Here is a 21,636-nt window from a genome sequence, read left to right on the forward strand (position 1 = left end):
AAGCAAAACTAACTGCGACTTGAAAACGCTGACAACCCTAATTTTACGTGTTACACGAACGTTTTCCAGCTCGCAAAAGTTTTTGCATTTTATACAGCATACTCATTTCTTACTGATTAAAAGGATAAACTACCCAAGGTCAACAACCCACAAACCCACTAGCAAAATCCCGAATTTCAGGCGCCATTACTACCAGTGGACTGCAAGAGTAACCCCCCTACATACAGCTTCGTGCAAGGCTGGCAATTACTGGCTCTGGCTGTCAGCCTGTTTGTGCCGCGGAATAACAGGCTTCTGTGGTATTTGAAGCTGCATCTTAGTCGCCATGCGGATACTAAGTAAGTGGTGCTTTTGTTTTTAAATTTTTTGTTAAGGTGAATGTGCTGTTTGGCGATATGTATTTGTGGAACCTGAAATAATTTTTATAACACAGTTGTTGAAAAGAGTCCTCTGACGATTGATGTACGGTCAGGTGCAGAGAGACCTGACCCCCCTCTCATAGTAACAATGTTTCTGAGAGGGGTCAGGTCTTTCTGCCCTTTACTGTACCTACAATGCTGCTTGTGAACCGATTATGGAAAAAAGTTATTGCTATAGACATTGTACTTAGCTAACCTTGGCAGGGATATCCCGAAACGAATATGCTGATTATGATTAGCGTTTATTTTTGTGACACGTAACGTTTGTCATAGTAGCATATATTAATAATTAAGTAAATATCATAACGCATATGTAAATGGAAGTAATAAAAAAGGGGACCGTTACATTATCATAAGTGAGAGCTCGAACAAGTTTAGAGAGAGCGAGATATCTTGATTTCATTTGCCATTTCCATATACTGTATCTTCATCCACACTCATTATACCTTCAAATTAATTAAAAATATTAATAATTCCAGGACGGAATGCGGCAAATACGCCGCCTACTGCGAGCGCGCCCTAGAGCGCAGCATCCGCGTGGGCGGGCGGGAAGACAAGCCGTCCCGTATGGAGGTCCTGTCGATACTGCTGAAGAACCCCTACCACCACTGTCTGCCTCACGCCATACCCGTGCACATGTTGAATAATACTTATCAGGTAATTATACTGTATTACAAACCTATTTGAGGATGTATGAAAGGTTTGTAGACTGTAGATACATTGGTCACTGGTTCATATCCGGTCCGAAGGACCATAACAGGTACTTAAAAATATGCTAGCCTATCGGTATAGTTCCTTAATACATGTAAGTAAATCCTCTAGTCTAGACTGTATATCCATAGGTCACTGACTCATATCCGGTCCGAAGGACCATGAAAAGGCTTGGTAGCCTCTCTTGCCTAGGATCGCTGGTAAACATCGCAGTTGTCGCCGACCGGACTGATATTTTACTTACGATTCAATAATGTGAGCCTTTGTACTCTGTCGACGTCGTCTCATCGCTGCGTGGAAGTTAGAAGAAAGAAACCATTACACGGTGATGCAATAGTTGTATAGTTAACGTCCACTAACAATACAACTGTAGCAACACCCTGTAGCTCCCACGATCAACTTCTGAAGATTACGTGCAGAAGATTACGTATGGAAGAAGCTAAGAGTTAAGTACATGATGTATTTGGAAGATCAATACAGTAAGAAGATGGATTTTATAAAATTAAGATTGTTTTCCCCAATATGTCAATTTTACTACTGCTTGGTTATGAATATATGGCCTCACACAGAGCCACCGACCCCAAGCTAGGAAAATCCAGTAATATGGGTAACAGACAGTTGATATATCTACAGATAGATACATTTTTTATACATAATTAACACCCAAGACCCGAGTACGAATGTCTGTCTTTAAACAAATATCTGCCCCAGCTGGGGATCGAATCCGGGACCTCCGGCATAGCACTCAGGGTCACCACTACACCATTCCATCCACTAAAACCTCCTTAACCTAACATCAACATTCACAGGTGATATCATTCGACGGGTCCAGCACAGTGGAAGAGTTTCTCGCGACGCTGAGCTCCACAGTCGGCTGCCGCGACTGCGCCGCGTCGGGCTTCGCACTGTTCAGCGATGACCCCATCGAGAAGGAGCTCGAGCACCACATACAGACGGATAAGAAGGTAATAACATAATTACACAGAGATTATATAGAAAGAAAGAAAGAAAACGTTTATTCAGTGCACTGCACACACACGCCAAATACAAACAGAAAAAAAGTAAAAAGTACACAAAAAATAAAAATTAAAACAAGGTAGGTACAGTACAAGGTCCTGAAAACGGAAGTGGATCCTAACTTTTAATTACAATGATAAAGTCTTTTCAGTTGGACTGTACAACTGAAGGAAACAAAAACAATACTTAGGTGTGTGTTGCCAATATACATATATGCGAAGCTTGTGAAGAAGGGGTGTCTCTATATATTGCAATAATACTGCACATACTCGTGCGGTAACGACTCGAGTGACGCGAGGCAATACTACTCAAATCTGCATTCCATAAAGCTTGGACAGTCGAGCACAGCGAGGCAATACTAAACTTAAATTAAATTACAAACTTAACCGGTATTTCCTAAACCGTTAAGAGCAGAGTGAAGCGAAGTCATTAATCTCAATTCTGCATTCCCTATTGCCCTAGAGAGCCGAGCGCAGCGAGGCAATACTAATCTTACCAAAATTTCTAAACCCTAAAGAGCCGAGCGAAGCCATTCCATACAAAAAAATCCCGGATTACCTAAAACCTAGAGAGCCGAGGGAAGCGAGGCAATACAAAACTAACCGTCATTCCCTAAAATGTAAAGATCCGAGCGAAGCGAGGCAATATAAACCAAATCGGCATTTCTTAACACCCACTTAACAATAAACAATTCCACACTCTAAGTTCTCCCCATCTTTCCAGCTATGCGACGTGATCTCCAAATGGGAGACGGCGCTTCGGGAGAAGGGCTCGGGCAAGTTCGAGAACTCTCGCGTGATCCGGCTCACCTTCCGCAATAGACTCTACTTCAAGAGCTCCGTCCGGACTGAGACGGATAAGGAGCGGCTGCTACTGTGCTACCAACTTAATCAGCAAGGTAAGTCAATTGTTGTTTAGATGTTGATGAACTAGCTCGCGAGCTTCGCGGTAAACGCTGGCTAAGGTATGTTGTTATACAGGGAATTATATTTTGCTTTGAAGTGATACAAACATCGTTTTAAAATTTTGTGTATCTATATATATTGTATAATTTCTCTCCTCCGAGGTAGTCTGTAAGAAATTACTCTTAGTAATAAGGCCGCCATTTGTACCGTCTATGTTGTGCATATTTTTTTTGTAATTTCTTTGTTTGTGTGCAATAAAGAAATATCTATGTATATAGTAGATTATGTTATTTAGTAGTACCTAAGCAATTTCAGAACCCATGAAAAGTCGCCGAATAGACTGCCATTTTACTTCATTTCAATATTGTGTTGTCTGTTACAATTTGTATTGTGTCAACGTCTTCTCATCGCTGCGTGGAAGACAGAAGAGATTATTACACGGTGGTGTAATAGTTGCATAGTTACGTTGACTAACTATGCAACTGTAGCAACACCCTGTAGCGCCCACGATCAAGTCCTGAAGATTTCCAACAGATGGCAGAAGATTACGTAAGGACGCAAGAGTTCCTACATCGCGCAATTTGAAGATTGGCACAGAAACAAGATGATTTTCCTCAAAAGAGATGTTTGGTTTCTGAATGTAATAACTAATATCACTTTCTATTCAATAATGTGTTGTCTTTTAGGATCTGTATTGTGTCGACGTCTTCTATAGGATTCGCGAAGTTGAAGATAGAAGACATCCTAACACGGTGGTGCAATAGTTGTATAGTTAACGTCCACTAACAATACAACTGTAGCAACACCCTGTAGATACCACGATCAAGTACAGAAGAGTCTGAACAGATGGCAGAGCAGAAGATATACGCATGTATACGTATTATACGCATACGCATGGACGGCAAGAATTTTTACATCGCGCAAAGATTGACACCGAATCAAGATGATTTTCTTCCAGAGAGATGTTTGGTCGCCGGGTTAAATTACTAATATCACTTTCTATGTCTTGTCTTGTAGCATTTATTTCGACGTCTTTATCTCTCGACTAGGCTTCGCTTCGATGAAGATAGAAGACATCCTAACACGGTGGTGCAATAGTTGTATAGTTAACGTCCACTAACAATACAACTGTAGCAACACCCTGTAGCTCCCACGATCAAGTACTGAAGGTTTTGAAGATATGGCAGCAAGATGAATTTCAAGATTATTTTTTACCAATGTACGTTTATCTGATTTGCCGGATAAAAACGTAATGATGTGAAATTCTTCGGATGCTATTTGTATGTAATGAATTTATTCGAATGCATGTTGTTGTAATTTAAAATAAAACTGAATTTTTCTTTCAGCAATTTAATTATGTAATATTTTATTATACTTACTTAAATAATTAAGTACGGATATTACTCTTGATTTGTACTCTGTCGACGTTTTCTCATCGCTACGATGAAGAAAGTAGGCATGCATTACACGGTGGTGCAATAGTTGTATAGTTAACGTCCACTAACAATACAACTGTAGCAACACCCTGTAGATCCCACGATCAAGTACAGAAGATTCCAAACAGATGGCAGTGCAGAAGTTTACGTATTATACGTCGCACACTTTGAAGATGATTTTCCCCCAAGGAGAAGTTTAGTTTCCGGGTGAAATTACTAATATATCACTTTCTATTCAATAATGTCTTGTCTTGTAGCATTCATTTCGACGTCTTTATCTCTCGACTAGGCTTCGCTTCTATGAAGATAGAAGACATCCTAACACGGTGGTGCAATAGTTGTATAGTTAACGTCCACTAACAATACAACTGTAGCAACACCCTGTACTTCCCACGGTCAAGTACTGAAGATTTCCAACAGATGGCAGCAAGATGCATATCAAGATATTTTTCTTCAAATGGATGGATTGAATCTTTGAATGCAATTTGGATCGTTTTTATAAAACAGAAGTCTTCTTTCAGGAATAGAATTATGTAATATACTCTTGTAATTTAAGTATTACTTATAGCTATTACTCTGCAATTGTACTTTCATTTCAATATTGTGTTGTCTTTTAGCATTTGTATTGTGTCGTCGTCTTCTCATCGCTGCGTGGAAGATAGAAGAAAGAAACCATTACACGGTGATGCAATAGTTGTATAGTTAACGTCCACTAACAATACAACTGTAGCAACACCCTGTAGATACCACGATCAAGTACTGAAGATTTTAAAGAGATGGCAGTTGAGAAGATTACCTATGGACAGCAAGAATAACTACTGACACCGATTTTATTTTTCTCCAAAGAGAGGTCTGATTTCGAAAATGCAAGTTAAAAAATATGGTAATTCGGAAAATTCACTTTCTTTTCAATAATGTGTAGTCTTTTAGATTTTGTGTTTCGTCGACGTCATCTATACGCTTCGATACGATGAAGATAGAAGAGATCAATTACACGGTGATGCAATAGTTGTATAGTTAACGTCCACTAACAATACAACTGTAGCAACATCCTGTAGCTCCCACGATCAAGTATAGAAGATTTCCAACAGATAGCAGCAAGATAAATATCAAGATGATTTTGTTTAAAACTATTAAACTACCTATGTCTGATTCGCCGGTTAACACCTGATTATATTAAAATCTTCGAAGGCAATTTATATAATTTTTCAAAATAAAACTGGTCTTCTTTTGGTAATATAATTATGTAGTATACTTAAATAATTAAGTTCTTATTATTGCTATTACTCTAGGTTTTTTGTGTCGACGGCTTCTAATCGCTGCGTGGAAGATATACGACAGAAGAAAGAAACCATTACACGGTGATGCAATAGTTGTATAGTTAACGTCCACTAACAATACAACTGTAGCAACACCCTGTAGCTTCCACGATCAAGAACTGAAAATTTCGAACAGGTGGCAACCGGATGAATATCAAGATAATTTTTATACAAATCGAAGTTTGATTAGAGTAGCATACACGTGATTTTGTAGAATTCTTTAAATGTAATTTGTATTGCATTTTAAATAAATCTGAAGTCTCCTTTCAGGAATATAATTATGTAATACACTTTAACAATTTAAGTATAATGGCTATTACTTTAGGATTTATACTGTGTCGACGTCTTTTAATCGCTGCGTGGAAGATAGAAGAATAGAAGAAAGAAACCATTACACGGTGATGCAATAGTTGTATAGTTAACGTCCACTAACAATACAACTGTAGCAACATCCTGTAGCTCCCACGATCAAGTACTGAAGATTTCCAACAGATGGCAGCAAGATGAATATCAAGATTTTTCTCCAAATCGATGTTTGATAGTGATGAGAGTGGCAAACACGTGTATTTTTTCGAATTCTTTGAATACAATTTGTATTGTTTTTTTTTAAATAAAAGTGAAGTTTTCTTTCAGGAATATACCTAATTATGTAATATACTTTAATAATTTAAGAATTATGGCTATTACTCTAGGATTCATACTGTGTCGACGTCTTCTCATCGCTGCGTGGAAGATTAGAAACCATTACACGGTGATGCAATAGTTGTATAGTTAACGTCCACTAACAATACAACTGTAGCAACACCCTGTAGCTCACACAATCAAGTGCAGAAGACTTCAAACAGATGGCAGTTCAGAAGATTACGTATGGACAGCAAGAATTCCTACTAACACCGATTTTATTATTCTGATTTCTGGGTAGAACACGCGATTTAAAAAACATGTTAAATTGCAAAATTCCCTTTCTATTCAATGATGTGTTGTCTAATAGCATTTGTGTTATCTCGACGTCTTCTACATATACGTTTTGCTACGTGGAAGATAGAAGAAACCATTACACGGTGGTGCAATAGTTGTATAGTTAACGTCCACTAACTATACAACTGTAGCAACACTCTGTAGATACCACGATCAAGTACTGAAGATTTCAAGCAGATGACAGTGCAGAAGAATATATGAATTCCTACATCGGGAATGAATGCAATTTGTACTTACTGTTTAAAAAAATTAACTTAGGTTTTCTTTCAGCAATATGATTGTAACATTATAATAATTAAGTTTTACTGCTATAATAATATGCTCACGACTGCGACTCTAATCCGCGAACGGTGTTATATTACATGTTTAAGTTATATCGTGTGTATCCCCCATAACACAAGTTACCTGCGAGCTGTGCTACACTTTCATTCCTTTATTCTGCCATAAATAAATAAAAAGCATAACTAGCCTATGCGCGAATTCATAATCATCTAACATACCAAATTTCATCGAAATCCGTCTACTAGTTTTAACTCCAAACCTAAACAACCAAACACACATACTCACAACCATTTACCCTTCACAGTGGTGGCGGGTCGCTTCCCCGTGACTCGCGAGTTGGCGTGCGAACTCGGCGCCCTGATGGCTCACATCGAGCTGGGCGAGCCCTGCGCCACCCCGCAGCCGCTGGCCAGCCGCTTCTACCCCTTCCGGTATAGAGCCGCACTGGGGAACCATGACACGTGAGTGTACCATGTGTTACGTAGGCTGTCTGTGGTTCGTACCTCCGCACAAAAAAATCCATTAGTGGATTTTTGGCACGTTCGTTGCTCCACCGTTCGCTCCAATGAACAGGCTGGTGTTTTAAGTTGGTGTGCACGTAAGGAGACTTCGCAAGTTACGTTTCAGCTGTTATGTATGTCCAGTGCACCCTGGCTAAGTCAATCGTGACTGACAAAGTATCTGATTGCCTGATTCTTCCACCACCTTGACTTATAAACCCTAAAACATAATCCTAATAGATCGCAAATGCGCGATCATTGCAAGTTCGCACGATTTTTGGTCTTACGAATCCGCGATCAAACATGTTGAACTACATTAAGCGTACTGTCGCGATTCGCTTTCTCTTGGGGTAACACCTAACTCTACCGCCGTGTTTATCGAAATTGGGCCACAATTACTGACTTTACTCAAACAATTCCAGTGAACTAGAAGAGAAGCTACGCGCGAAGTGGGCGGCGCTGAAGGGGCGCAGCGCGGCAGACTGCGTGCGCATCTACCTCAACTGTACCAGGAAGTGGCCCTTCTTCGGAGCTAGCCTGTTTCAGGCTCAGGTGAGATTGTTTCTTCTTCTTATAGTACCTCTCCATCATTGGAGGTTGGCAGTCAGCTCTTTGCAGCGATCGGACGATGAGATCATTTGTTACTGACTAAATGTAGATAGATAGATAGAATATTCTTTATTTGTACACACACAAGAACAGAATTACGAAGCTTATATATAAACACATAGGTACCAAAAGGCGCTCTTATCACTAAAAGCGATTTTTTTAAGACAATGTAGCCATGTGTAAGCTAAGGCTTCCTATATACCAAATTTCATCAAAATCCGTTTAATAGTTGTCACGTGAATGAATCACAAACATACACACATTTATAATGTTATCAAGGTAGTCAACCCTGTAGCTACACCCTTGCTTATCACTTTTCGACAGTATTATGTTAGTTTTACACGAGAGCTTATTCCCAGTTTTCGTACATATCATAAAGCTTATTTAAACACATATTTGCCACGCCCAATAGTTGGACTCCCCCACCCTCGGCGCTTTACCGATGTTTCAGACACATAGTATTAAGACCTTCGTTACTTTTACGACCTCTACCTTCAAAATCCAAACATTGCCCACAGATAAAACAGCCAGACTTCTCCATGGCGTGGCTAGCGGTCTCAGAAGAAGCGGTCACAGTTCTAGAGCTGTCCTCCATGGCGGTCATAGCCAAGTACCTGCTGAAGAACATCACCGTGTTCGGAGGAGTGCAGGATGATCTGATGATGCTGATTGATTCTGATGACTCGGCGCACGTGCATAAGATGCGGGTGTCGTTGAGTAAACCTAAGGTTGGTATTTGTATTTATCTTCTTTATCGCAACTCGGAACAACTATTTATTCGTTACATATGGTATTGTCCATAATGTGGTACAGAGTTACCTTTCGCGTCTTACGATACTACGTTTGCAATACCGTTTATAAATCGGTTTAAGACCTCAATAACCGTTTGTCTACGTTAAAGTGTAATTTGATAGCGGACTACATGAATTTGCAGCAAACGAAGTTTCGCAAAAATGCTATTGATGTCTTTCTATGGATGAGTAGTCAAGCGCTGACTGATAAATAAATCCAATAGAAATATATACAATTATTCATAAAACCAGGAGTGTGTTGATGACGTGTGATGTCGCTTATACGATATGTACTCTAACTACGAGTATGTCAAGATAAATAACACCTTTTTATCTTTTTCACAGATGGTGGAACTAACGCACCTAATAGCGGACTACAAGAACGCACTGCGGCCGGGCGGGCCGGGCACCCCGCTCATGAACTCACTAACGAGGAACGGCAGCCACCGCTCCATCCGCAAACCAGCCTCGACCCTACCCCACTCCAGCCCCAGCACCCTGCCACACACCCACCAACTATCGCAATCTCATCACACTCACAACACTGGACACAACACCCTAAACTCCCATACCACGACAATGACATTGGGCTCTGACAGAAACGCAACGCTTACCCTAAGCTCGCACACCGGATCCAACAGCTTCAACCAACATGTCGAGGCAAGGGTACTCTCGCATGGACAGCCAGATATCTTAAAATCGACCCCGGATCATCATAGAAGCGATAAGAAACGGAACCACGTCCAAGACAGTAGTGTTGCGTGATTGAAACTGTAAGTGTGCATTTCTGAACGGTACTTTTCGTTTTAACAGTGTTTCCGAACGTGCTCAATGATGTGACAATTTCCGGATGCATTATTTTACCATTCCATAGACGATGTCGGCTAGTTACTACTTCTAAAATATACCTCATATTTTGTAGCGTTACTTCAGACAGACAGGTTTTAATATTCGCTTTTGGTATCTAATAAGTATAAGTTACTGTTATTCGTATTTTTTTCCACGGCCACTAATGTTTAATAAGCTATTTATGCATCTAAGGGATACAAGGCTTTGTATGTATAATGTATGGTAACTTTTAAATGAATGGAATGCCAATTTTAGAAGTAGCTTAACATAATACTACTTAGTTTAAACAATAGTGTAGGTATGGATCAATAGTTACTATAAAGTCCACAATTTAAATAAAGCTTTTAACCAATCGTTACTAAGTATTTCTGGAAGTATACATAGGTGCTAAAATTTATAATGAATTAGCAAAGAGTTGAAATAATAATCTCGGTTACCAAAGACATCACAAATCGAGCTTAATGTAGCTACTTTGCAGACAAAAACTAGTTTAGATAGCCTAACAGTCTAAACTTGTCAACAGATAGGAAACACTTACCAATGATTTTCCGATTGTTTTAAAAGTTTCATTCTATATCTACCTGTTGACAAGTTGACCACTGAAATCGCAGTGTTAGTAAATGGTAGCAAAAGCATTAGAGAAAAAGAACTGAGAATCAATAAATTTCATCACAAAAACTTCGACTGACTGCTATTAGGATCAACGAAGAAAAATCTCATAACTTAAATACCTACTTATTAATGTTATAATAATAATTTTATGTAATTTTTACATTATAATTTAATTAATCTTCGTACCAAATAAATGGAGCTTTTAATTCACATTTATTTTTTAGTAATTACCTACTTAAATTAATTTTAAATGTAAAGCCTTACAAATGTTACTATTAATTTCATATCATATTCACACTCCTGTAACTATTTTCATATTATTTAAGTGAAATGGGGAACTGCCAACTAATTAAAATTGTCTTGAATAAGATCGTTAAAATGTTGCGTATAATCTTTTTAATATCAATAAAAAACATACAAAAGAGTGTAGTTAGAGCTAGACTGTGGTGTAAAACGTTATATTATTATCCTTCTTTTGGCTGAATACAGAGTTCTGTATCTTACCTTTCAGTACCTTAAATTCTAATTATTATTCCATATTATTCATCTTTCGAACCTTCAGAACAGAAAATTTACTTTTATACATACTTATAATTTACGATAAAGTTTAACCTCTTGTCTTCTTTTACGCGCTGTAACTCGCAGTTTCTTTGGCGTTAAGTATATTATACGGATTATACCTATTACAGTTTCCACTGTAGATGAAGGTATGTCGAAATTGAAAACCATTCTTTTGAAGTCGCCTTTTGATTGCACTCTTGGTCCGTATTATCTTATTTAACCGGTTTTATAATAAACAATTATACATTGTTTAGAAATACTTAAACCGGAATTATAGAAAGACTAGCGGTCAATTTACTATGTCCTATATTACAATAGTGATTAAAAATGATATTTCGATTGCACTTTTTACATAACACTAACTGTTTATATAATTGTGTATAGAATATTAATGTAAAATATACAAATTGATGTAACGATTTAATTTAAATTACGAATTTAATTTGAGCGACGGATTTATTTAATGTTTCAGGTTTATTGTGAATTAATTAAATTAATACTTATTTATAATACAATTTTTTAAGCGTATTGGCTTAGTTTTGTTTTGTTGTGAGTTTAATTATATTTTTAAAAATTGATTAATTCGTAGATTTAAAGATTAAAATGGGAACAAATTCGTCCTCTTTTTGTTAACAGCCGGCCTAATATAAAAGACTTAGGCGACTATATAGGCCTAACTTTTATTTATAATCCTTGGATCTGATTTTACTAGTTTTTATTGTTTGACAATGCGAGTAATAAAACATCGTGTATAATTTAAAATTTGTTTTATTTCAGGCAATCCTACATCTTTGAGTCCTTTCATAGTTTTTATACAATATAAGTAATATTAAGTACATTCACAAGGGTCGGCTCAACAATGTGAAGACTTGTAGAAGCCACCCGGTCATTTGGTGAGTAAAAACTCTTCCTCTTTTACATCCAGCGCTTTTAATATGGACGCCGTATCGAAGGGCACACCTGAAACACATATTTCCAGTTATAAATACTGTTAGTTATGTGTAGAATTTTAGATAGACTAAGTAAATACCTATATACCTTATACATTAGGTAGGGATTTCATAGCCTCAGGAGTAACAGAAAATCTTGATCTGCATGTCAAACTGCCGAACTTATAAACTATGTAGTTGTCTAACTATTAGCTATCACTGTTAGTGCCAATTTCTCAATTCTCGGTTAGAGCATAACCAGGGAGTAGTGGTTAACTTTTGACACATCTGTCATGAATTTTATATGGAGATGACGTTTAATTTATAAATCGATCCCTGTCGGTTAGATAACCGACAATGGAGAAATTGGCACTTAACATAAATTTATAAAAAAACACAATCCATTTAAACGAGACCCCTTTTACCGATATCGATCCATTGATGTGCATATCCGGAATCTTTCCTCGACTCGTGGATACATTCCCTCAACGCGAATATCACTCCTACTGCTGTGCACGCACCCATCTCTCCCACCGCTGGAATTATTTATATAAAATAAATTATATAATCGGTACTTAACTAGTTCTAAAAGGATTGAGTTACTGTTGTGCCATATGTGACTGTGTATAATCAAATATTTAAATCAAAAGTCACACTTTTCCCGACTCTATTTGGTGAGAATGCTTCTTCCTAATGGAAGCTAATTAATTGTTCATAATTTTCATATCTCTTATGCCGTTAATCAATTAACGAATAACACCAATTATAACTTAGCTGATTTCCGACGTCTTTTATCATAACCTATAATTAGGTAGGTAGGTAAGTATAAGTCTTACAAATTATATCTTCCTATATTAGGAAGGAAACATCAATCGATACATAAGCAGCGGCAGCGTATTAATTAGGTGTACCTATCTATAAATAACAAACAAATATTTTAATTTGTTTCATTGGTGGTGGCCGAATCAACTTACCTTTGGAACCCAAAACTCCTTTAGGATTCTTGGAGTTGTATCGCAGACTGATTCTGAAATCAGCGGGAATGTCCATCGCTAGCGGCACGTGGTAGTTCAGAGATCGATTAGTCAGTAACTTCCCGGTCTTCAGATCATACACCATCTTCTCACTTGTATAGTACCCGATGCCTTGAATGTATGCTCCCTCCACCTGGATAAATTCATTACGAATATAAATATGAAAACGAAAAGTTTGATCGTGTCGGTCACTACGCTTCCATTCCATTTCTATATTATTATCTGGCTTATCATTTTATTATGTATCAAGATAGTTTACTGGACAAAAGCATTTATTACCATCATTAGATGCCTTTTCCTACTAGGTACTTTTTTTTTGCAATTTTTCATTGTGTTTTTTGTTGGGGGAGTAACTTACCTGACCTACATCAACCTGAGGATTGGCACTCAATCCGACATCTTCCATTACAACCGCTCTCAGTATCTCAAACCTTCCCGTCAATACATCCAATTGGGTCTCTATCACGTTCACAGCAAACGCGCTATAAGACTTTAAATCTGGTTCCATATCGTTCATCATATACTCAGCCGTCAAGTCCACTTGATCAGCCCCGGCCTGCTGGATCAACTTCAACCAAGAAGGATTTACCAGCTTCTGCCTCACTGGCTCCAAACGCTTTTTCAGTATCTCACAAGCCTTAATTATTGAATAGCAAACGCTCTCGCTTGTTATACTCGAACCGGAAAACACATTGTTTGCGCAAACAAACGAATGGTTCGGAATTATAGAGACACAGTGCAAAGGGACTCCTAAAGTGAACCCACAGACTTGAGCGGCTTTTGTGTTGATGCCTTGTCCCATTTCTACTCCTCCTGTCGAGACGGTCACTGTACCGTCGCCTCTGTAAATGGATACAAAGGCACTATAGTTTCCGTAATACATTACTGGAAACAGCATGACGTTGATTTTGATCGCCTTTTTCATCCATCGGTTTGTCTGGTTGTATTCTTTAATAGCTCGGTACCGCTTCTCATATTCCGTTAACACTTTCATCTTTTCTATGAGTTCTGGTATATCGTTGTCTTCTTTCCGCATGTTTGCTAGTCGAACCTCGGTCGGATCTTTCTCTACTTCGAAAGCTATATGCTCCATTATATGTTCTATTGTTGCTATGCCTTCTAAGTCACCTGAATTAAAAACATTAACGTTTTTATAAATTCTTTCTCAGTATTTTATAGAATTTCAGAACTTAGGATATTACACTACTTAGGATCATTTTACCTGGTGCTCTCATAAACGTGTTGGAACATAGATCCGTAAGAACATTAGCACTTTTAACCCTCCAAAAGTCTTTGTTGTAACAATTAGGGAAGCCATCTACTGTGTAACTTAATATATCTTCATTTCGGGAACAGCCTTGATCCTCAAATATGCTGGCTTCTAAATACTGGATCTTACCATCTTTATCGACACCAACCTTGAAAAAACGTAAGTTATCATAATTATAAAGAGTAGGTACCTACGCTCTGATAATTTATTTTAATTTAATTTCATCTTACCTCATATTCGGTCTGGCAAGGCAATCTTTTTCCACAAATCGTCAGATTGGTCTGTATAGGCAGGATGAATCTGCAAGGGGTGTCCAGGATCTTTGCTACAAGCGCGCAAGCGGTCGCCACTTGGGCGTTGCGGGTAATTTTGCCCCCAAACCCCCCTCCTAAACGACGCACTTTCACTTGGATACTGAAAAATTTATAAAAACATTGCCTTTGTAATTACTTATAATGAAAGTCTATAAAACCAGACTCATTAAAACTTATACTTACTCGCTTTCATTCATTTTCAAACACTGGGCTATCGAAATCTGGGTCAAGTCGATCCATTGGGTAGAATCGTAGACTTCCAGACCGTTATCGACTGGTATCACCACACAGGTCACAGGTTCCAAATAGTAATGGTATTGTGCTTCAAGTTCAAACACTCCTTTCACAACTTTCTGAACATTAGTGCCTCTTCCAACTGGTCCAATGGCAGCATCACTAGGAAACACTCTTTTACTATCCTTCTTCGCTTGTTCAATAGTAAGAACTGGAGCATCTGTACTAACATTCTTATAAGTGACTTGGACTTTCTTTGCTTCTCTCTGAGCCAATTCTGCTGTGGTTGCTACTATTATGGCAATGGGTTGGCCGTAGTATTTAATTTTTGTTGCTAGGATCTCTTCGTTTTCGGTCAAGAGTTGAAAGCCGGGTTTGGTAAATGAGTTTAAACCAGGAATATCTTTCGGTGTGTACAAAGCTACCACTCCTTCTGTTTCCTAAAAAATGTGGAGACAAAAATAATAAGGTGATAAAAAAAGGTAATTGTCTATCGACATAGCTTAATATTTCACTTACTAGAACATCCGAGGCATCAATATGGTCTACTTCGCCAATATGTACAGTCGACAGCACAAATGCCCCGAATACCTCTCTCGGAAGCGGTGGTATATCATTTACGTATTGAGCCTCCCCTGACGCCTGTATTTGTGCTTCTAGTTTTGTGACCGGCTGGTTCAGAGGATACAACGCAGGGTCAGTTTGGAAGTCTTGAATTCCTTGGGACAGCGGTCTTTTGATATGTTCACCTCCAGATTTATAGCAGGGAGGAAGTAGATTGTGAGGAGAGATGCTCAAGATAAACTGTGGACAAAAATATGAGGTTTGAATTCATTTTGTTTCTTCGTTGATAGGATGATGCTAAGTATTTGTTTAGAAAATTATAAACCTTATAAAATAAACCGATAGCCAATTTATTTCTAGCTGCTGGGCATGCTTCTGGGGGACAATCGTCTGGCTGAATCTCATGATTCAACAGTTTTATGGACCCCTGTAGAGTTTTATTATCAAATGCATCTTTCCCTTTCAGGAACTCCTCAGTGTAGGAAGCTTGATAGAAATCAGGACGTATGTTTCCATAAGTTATGCTGGCTGTCTCAATTTCAGTACCAGCATCTGATATTTTCAGCATAAACGCTGAATTGACGATAGCTAACGCGTTTTGGTGTCTTGGCATTATCTGTAAAGAGCAAATTGATCCTTTACCGATTACCGATATATTTTTCGAATTCATAATTTTAACAATGTTTAAGAATTGTTGTTATTAATAAACACATAGTTAATACATACTTTATAGCTCTTAAATATGTGTCTGGAACTCAGGGGAGGTAACTCAATGCTAACCAGGAGCATAGCTACAGTTGAAGACTTCAGAAACTGCACAATTGGCACTGAAATTCTTGTACCATTGGCATCACCTGAAAGTTTATTCATATTGGTAGGATATAGGTCTGTGGGATTCATTTAACTTTTACTTTCATAGTTACAAAGATTATTTATTAACGTTAAACTTACGAATAGTGACCGTTGCTCTAACGCATGAGAACAGTAAGAAAACGTCAGATTGAAAAGTGGGAACTGCCTTCTTCATCATCAAGTTACCAGCCAAGCATCCGATCTGAAAGGGGCGTATTTGCGGCGTTATAGGTTACTGTACTTATTCTATTTCTGGTAGAAATTATTTAACGTACATTTCCATATTATCAGGCAAGTATTTCGAATCGTTAACAAACATTTAATGCGATATTCAAATTGTTACCAAAATAGGTCAATTATAGACTTAAATTTCCACATTTACATTGGAGGTTAACGATCACGGAGGCACGTGTAAATGATAATGGTTGTTTACCTTTCTAACTGGAATATGAGCTATCTTCTCGAAATGCTCAACAAATGCGTCCAAGTAAGCGAATTCTGGCTTTCTGCTTACTTCCTTAAATATTTCCATAGCGTCTTCTAAACTAGTGTTTGCGCCAATAATTAGGTTCTGATCTATTATATGCCCTTTTAGTGATCGGACATCACTGATGTCTATTAATATACGTGGGTATTCATAGCTTTCTAATAAACCTGAAAATATATGAAGCTGAAGTAGGTATGCCTTAAATTAATACCTACTTACTTAAATATAGGTGATTTTAATGAAATCAAAGATTTCCAATATACCTAAGTTTGAGGCGTACCTTTCCCAGTATTCCCACTGACGAACATATACGAATCATAGCCCTCCCTCTTCAAAATATCGAAAACATGCTCCTCATCAAAGACCTTATGAAATTTCGTCTTCCCGAAATCCAACTCTATGGCATTCCGAGGAACCTCCTTCGGAGCACATACAATGCTCCAGTCACTATCGTTACTAGCTTCAGAGCATTTTCTCTCGCATATCCTATTAGCTTTCTTACAATACGAGATATCTTCAATGTCTTCGATCGCTGCAACCCTGGTCTTCAGCTCTGGGCTGGCATCTATGGCAAAAGACTTGATTGTGTCCAATATTGGCCGAAAACCTGTGCATCGACAGGTATTGCTGCCGAACGACTTTTCTAGCTCTTCCATTGTAAGCTGCTTGTCGAGCAGGCTGGAAAATAAGCATGTCATCCTGTTTAGATGGATGAGCATCAGCCGAGATAGGTAGCTTTTATATGTAAGTAGGTAGTTACTTACCTACTTTGAAATTTATCAGTTTTCGTAATAGTTACCAGCAGTTAAGATTGAATCCCATCTCCTTCTACAAAGCTATTCCCTTTAACTTTAACCCCCCTAAAGGCTCAGATTATAAATAAATAAATATAAATATGTGGGGACATCTCACACACGGCCATCCGACCCCAAGCTAGGCAGAACCTGTGTTATGGGTGTCGGACAGCTGATATATCTACACAAATACATAGATAGATAGATACTAAATATAAATATCAACACCCAAGACCCGAGTACAAATATCTGTCTTTAAACAAATATCTGCCCCAGCCGGAAATCGAACCCGGGACCTTCGGCATAGCAGTCAGGGCCACTAACCACTAAGCCATTCGACCGTCAGATTCCCTGGTCCATTGCTATGTGTCAGAAGCCTGATCACCAGGCCCTTCATTCAAAAGTAGAATTAAATTCCAACACTTACCTCGTAAGAGCCATGACCCATCCAGGCGTGCAATACCCGCACTGGGATCCGTTGAAGGCGGCTATCCGCTTCTGCACCTGACTGTACCCCCCCGCGCGGCTCCCCAACCCCTCCACCGTCGTGATGTCCCAGCCCTGGCAGGAGAACACTAGCACTAGACACTGGAATGAGAATGGTAGATAGGTGATTATTTACTGTCATGGTAGTTCAGGACATTTTCGACCCCTCTAAGCGTCAAATCACACGTACCACAACCACACCACGTCGCAGCTACATAATGTGGTCAAGCTGTGGTTACGTGTGAATAGCGTGACAGCGGCTTTTTGCAGTTGCGTTGTGGCAGCGACAAAATGTCGATTTGGTTGTGTTGTCGCTGTCGTTGCGATGTGGTAACCTCAAGGTCGTATGCAGTTAAAAGGGAGAGTGGGCGCGATGGGTTGTGATGTGGTTGCGATGTGGTCGTATTACACAGGTGGTCGATAACAACGGCAAAATGTGGCATGTGTGAATTGGATTATTCATTTTCAATACAAAATATACGCCCGACCACACGGCGTGGTTGTGGCTGTGGTGTGGTTGTGGTACGTCTGAATTGACCCTAAGTACCTACAAGGCGTGCGTGTCAGTTTTATTTCTGCTAAGTAGGTATCTTAAAACAAATGAGGTAAGACACCTGGAGGTATATTTTCAATAACCCTGACCACTTTATTTTTACGCTGGTTAAGTCAACGAATGCAGATGCATATAAGATTATTAAAGTAAGTAGATGCTTATTAATTATTATAACTTGGTCTTGGCAGACAGCTCCGTATGAAAAACTGGAAAACTAGGGCTAGGACTAAAAAAACTGACAGAGTGCATTTTGAACAACTTTTGCAAATCTCTGTCCATACTAAAATAACTTACGTGACCTATAAAGTTTCCTTGGAGAGTCTGCCTTTTACTTTAATACTTAGCCATACCAGTTTTCCAAAACCTTGTAGGTAGTTATAATCACTAAGCTTTCTCAAGCACAAATTTCATACAGTAGTACCTAACTACATGCCAAGCAGTGGAACACCACAGAGGCTACATAAAAAAGTACCGTCATACTTACAGAATTAACAGCAAACACCTCCACATCCTCGCTAGCCCCCGCGACCCGCACGCTCACGATACAGGCGCCGCAGCCGCCCTCCTGACACATAGACTTGGTTCCGGGTAGAGACAGGTGGTAGCGGAGGTAGGCGTTCAAGGTCGTCTCCCGAGGCAGGGAGGAGGTCACTGGAATATGGAAGATGGGAAAGTTGTTGGATGTGGGTTGAGTTAAGGATATAAGGGCGTTTATAGGCGTTCGTAGAGTATATCGCGCGACTTAGATAGGTACTTTTAAGTAGGTACATAGAGAGGCGATCATCGCCGGTTCCCTAACAGTCATTTGAGTCGCGCGATTGAATATCTTGTCTCCCGATTAGGACACCTTTTCGATGCATAGGTATGCTTGATCACACATTCGGTTACAAACAAGAATCGCATGAACTGATAATAGAACTGTGCGGCGCCTTTAGGTTTCATCCTAATTAAACGCGAATCGCGATGGCTCTAGTTAGCGGTCTGAACGCTCACAATACAGGCGCCGCAGCCGCCCTCCTGACACAGTCATGGACTTGGTGCCCGGTAGAGACAACTGGTAGCGGAGGTAGGAGTTCAGAGTCGTCTCTCGAGGCAGGGTGGGGGTCACTGTAATATAGACAATGGGATGTGGAGGGCATCCTAATCGACTAATCGAACGCGAATCGCGATCATCGCCGATTTATCAATGATTGACGGTTGATTAATTTGACGAAGTATACTTAAAGATTCCAAGTACCAACATATTAGCCTATACCAACGTAGGCCATTCATAGATAGCTAAATAAATACCTACTTAGTTAGGTAAGTAAGTACCTAAGTACTTTAAAATGCAATAATGACAAGATAATAACAGCAATCTGTTTACAAGGTTTTTTTCATGTCACATAAAATGTCCACTTTGATACAATCTTCCTAATGTTCTTTATTATATAGTCTTCAATCTGAATAATGTACCTTCTTACGCATTTGTAGGTATTTTTTATTTTTTATGTACCTAGGTGGTTCTACGATACGTACAATCTAGTCTACTGTCTAGTTGGATTACTATTACTATGGTATTCGGATGGTAGGTACCTAATCAGCAAGATTTGTGAGCATATGGGATGGAATTTTATCAGTGAAGAAGCCTAAACTGGCAAGGCCTGTATCGTCAGGTAATCATCTAGGTTTTAGTAATTAGGGGAACCCGGGATAAGACGGGGTCGCGGGGTAAGACGGGACCACCCACATATGTGCAAAACTATACATCTTAGGAATCTGAGTAATTAGCCAATAGAAAGGCTTAAATGATTGACCTTTAGTGCGCCAGTGACTGCAGGTGTGAGCGCGTGCGTTTTTTGTGATAGCTCAGTTGTTTGTTTTTGCGTGATGTCCGTGTTATTTTTGACCGGTAGAAACAATGTCACAACTCAGTAGTTAAAACAGTGGCATTTTTGGTAATTGTGTGTTTATATTTAAGGTTTGACACGCTTTGTTTAGATATGTGCAAAATCACTTCAACATAGTTAGAAAGTTTTTTTTAATGAATTATTTTTATAAAAATATATCGTGGGGCAGGACGGGGTAATTTTGGAGGGGCAAGATGGTGTATGGATCAAGCTTGGTGAAGTTTTTTTTTCTCCAACCCGATATTTGACATTGAAGAAGGGTTCTAAAAGGGCTACAGGGAAGTTGGCTAAAAACACAAAGTAGATACTGCCTACGAAGAAGAATAACAACGAAGATGACTGTGTCTACCTCTGCTGTCAGGATATCAACAGTCCTACTTTAAATCTAAGGAAAACTGGGTCTGATGTCAAAGGTGCAGGCGTTGGGCTCACACTGCAGGTGCTGGTGTTGACGATAAAAACACAGAAGAAGTGTTGTTTGTATGTTTTGTGCACCACATAGTATACTAACCCCATCTTACCCCGTACACGGGGCAAGATGGTTTAATTCCCATTTTTTACATTTCTTAAAATAATCAATTTTAATGATTACTTTTTTGGCAAAAACTGTGCCAAAGTGTTCGTCATTAAGTTCCTAATGAGCCATAAATAATTGATAACGTTGTGGTTATAAACTATAACCTACCTGTTGTTTTTTTTATTTTCCCTTAGCGACCCCGTCTTACCCCGGGTTCCCCTAAATGTGGATTAGATATTGTGCCTAACCTGAGGTACAATTTGTGAGTACCTACTTATTAATATAGTTGAGACTATGGTACCTTATGTGCTCTCTAATTAAGTAATTAATGTAAGTATGAGGATCCTACCTCGACATTTCCGTCCGTTCACTGAAAACTCAATACAATCCATCTTTACTGGCACAACCACAGACCTATACTGAACATAGCTAATGATGACTTCGCTTTTTGTATTCTAGCAGTTATGTAGTTGCTATCATTACTTGTAGTCAGTGCGATACAGTATCATCAGCTTGTAGCTATTCACTTTTGTAGTTCATCAAACTAAGAAATCGTTGATGTAAGAATCAATGCATATGTCGCAGCCGGATCGTATAACCCGCCGTATTACATGACGGCTAGCCGCATTACAAGACAGGGCCGCTTTGTAACGCGGCGGATCAACGTTTAGCCGTATTGAATACGGCTGGATGAAAATGCGCCGGATTGTATTCGACATCATAC

General features: G+C 38.9%; 2 protein-coding genes across 2 annotated transcripts in view; one reads left to right on the forward strand and one right to left on the reverse strand.

The window, feature by feature from the left end:
• The window catches only part of LOC105390498 (uncharacterized protein CG43867), a 96,484-nt gene extending 84,517 nt beyond the window's left edge, over positions 1-11,967 (forward strand). Inside the window, exons 21-28 of the mRNA XM_048627201.1 lie at positions 181-338; positions 899-1,076; positions 1,940-2,095; positions 2,871-3,045; positions 7,372-7,528; positions 7,990-8,119; positions 8,695-8,904; positions 9,313-11,967. Of these exons, the coding sequence (XP_048483158.1) occupies positions 181-338; positions 899-1,076; positions 1,940-2,095; positions 2,871-3,045; positions 7,372-7,528; positions 7,990-8,119; positions 8,695-8,904; positions 9,313-9,732 (1,584 nt within the window). The 3' untranslated portion in view covers positions 9,733-11,967. The remainder of the gene's footprint in view (positions 1-180; positions 339-898; positions 1,077-1,939; positions 2,096-2,870; positions 3,046-7,371; positions 7,529-7,989; positions 8,120-8,694; positions 8,905-9,312) is intronic.
• Positions 11,742-21,394, reverse strand: LOC105390506 (indole-3-acetaldehyde oxidase-like). The gene is made up of 16 exons (XM_048627202.1): positions 21,262-21,394; positions 18,991-19,157; positions 17,895-18,055; positions 16,954-17,351; positions 16,620-16,840; positions 16,286-16,388; positions 16,061-16,188; positions 15,660-15,950; positions 15,290-15,574; positions 14,720-15,210; positions 14,453-14,636; positions 14,175-14,370; positions 13,311-14,080; positions 12,893-13,085; positions 12,344-12,454; positions 11,742-11,949 (listed from the first exon to the last, which is right to left on the reverse strand). Exons 1-16 carry the CDS (start codon positions 21,302-21,304, stop codon positions 11,876-11,878), a joined length of 3,816 nt encoding a protein of 1,271 aa, XP_048483159.1. The 5' UTR covers positions 21,305-21,394; the 3' UTR covers positions 11,742-11,875.
• Between the last annotated feature and the right edge of the window lie 242 nt (positions 21,395-21,636).

The sequence above is a fragment of the Plutella xylostella genome, chromosome 18 (assembly GCF_932276165.1).
Source record: "Plutella xylostella chromosome 18, ilPluXylo3.1, whole genome shotgun sequence".
NCBI lineage: Eukaryota > Metazoa > Arthropoda > Insecta > Lepidoptera > Plutellidae > Plutella > Plutella xylostella.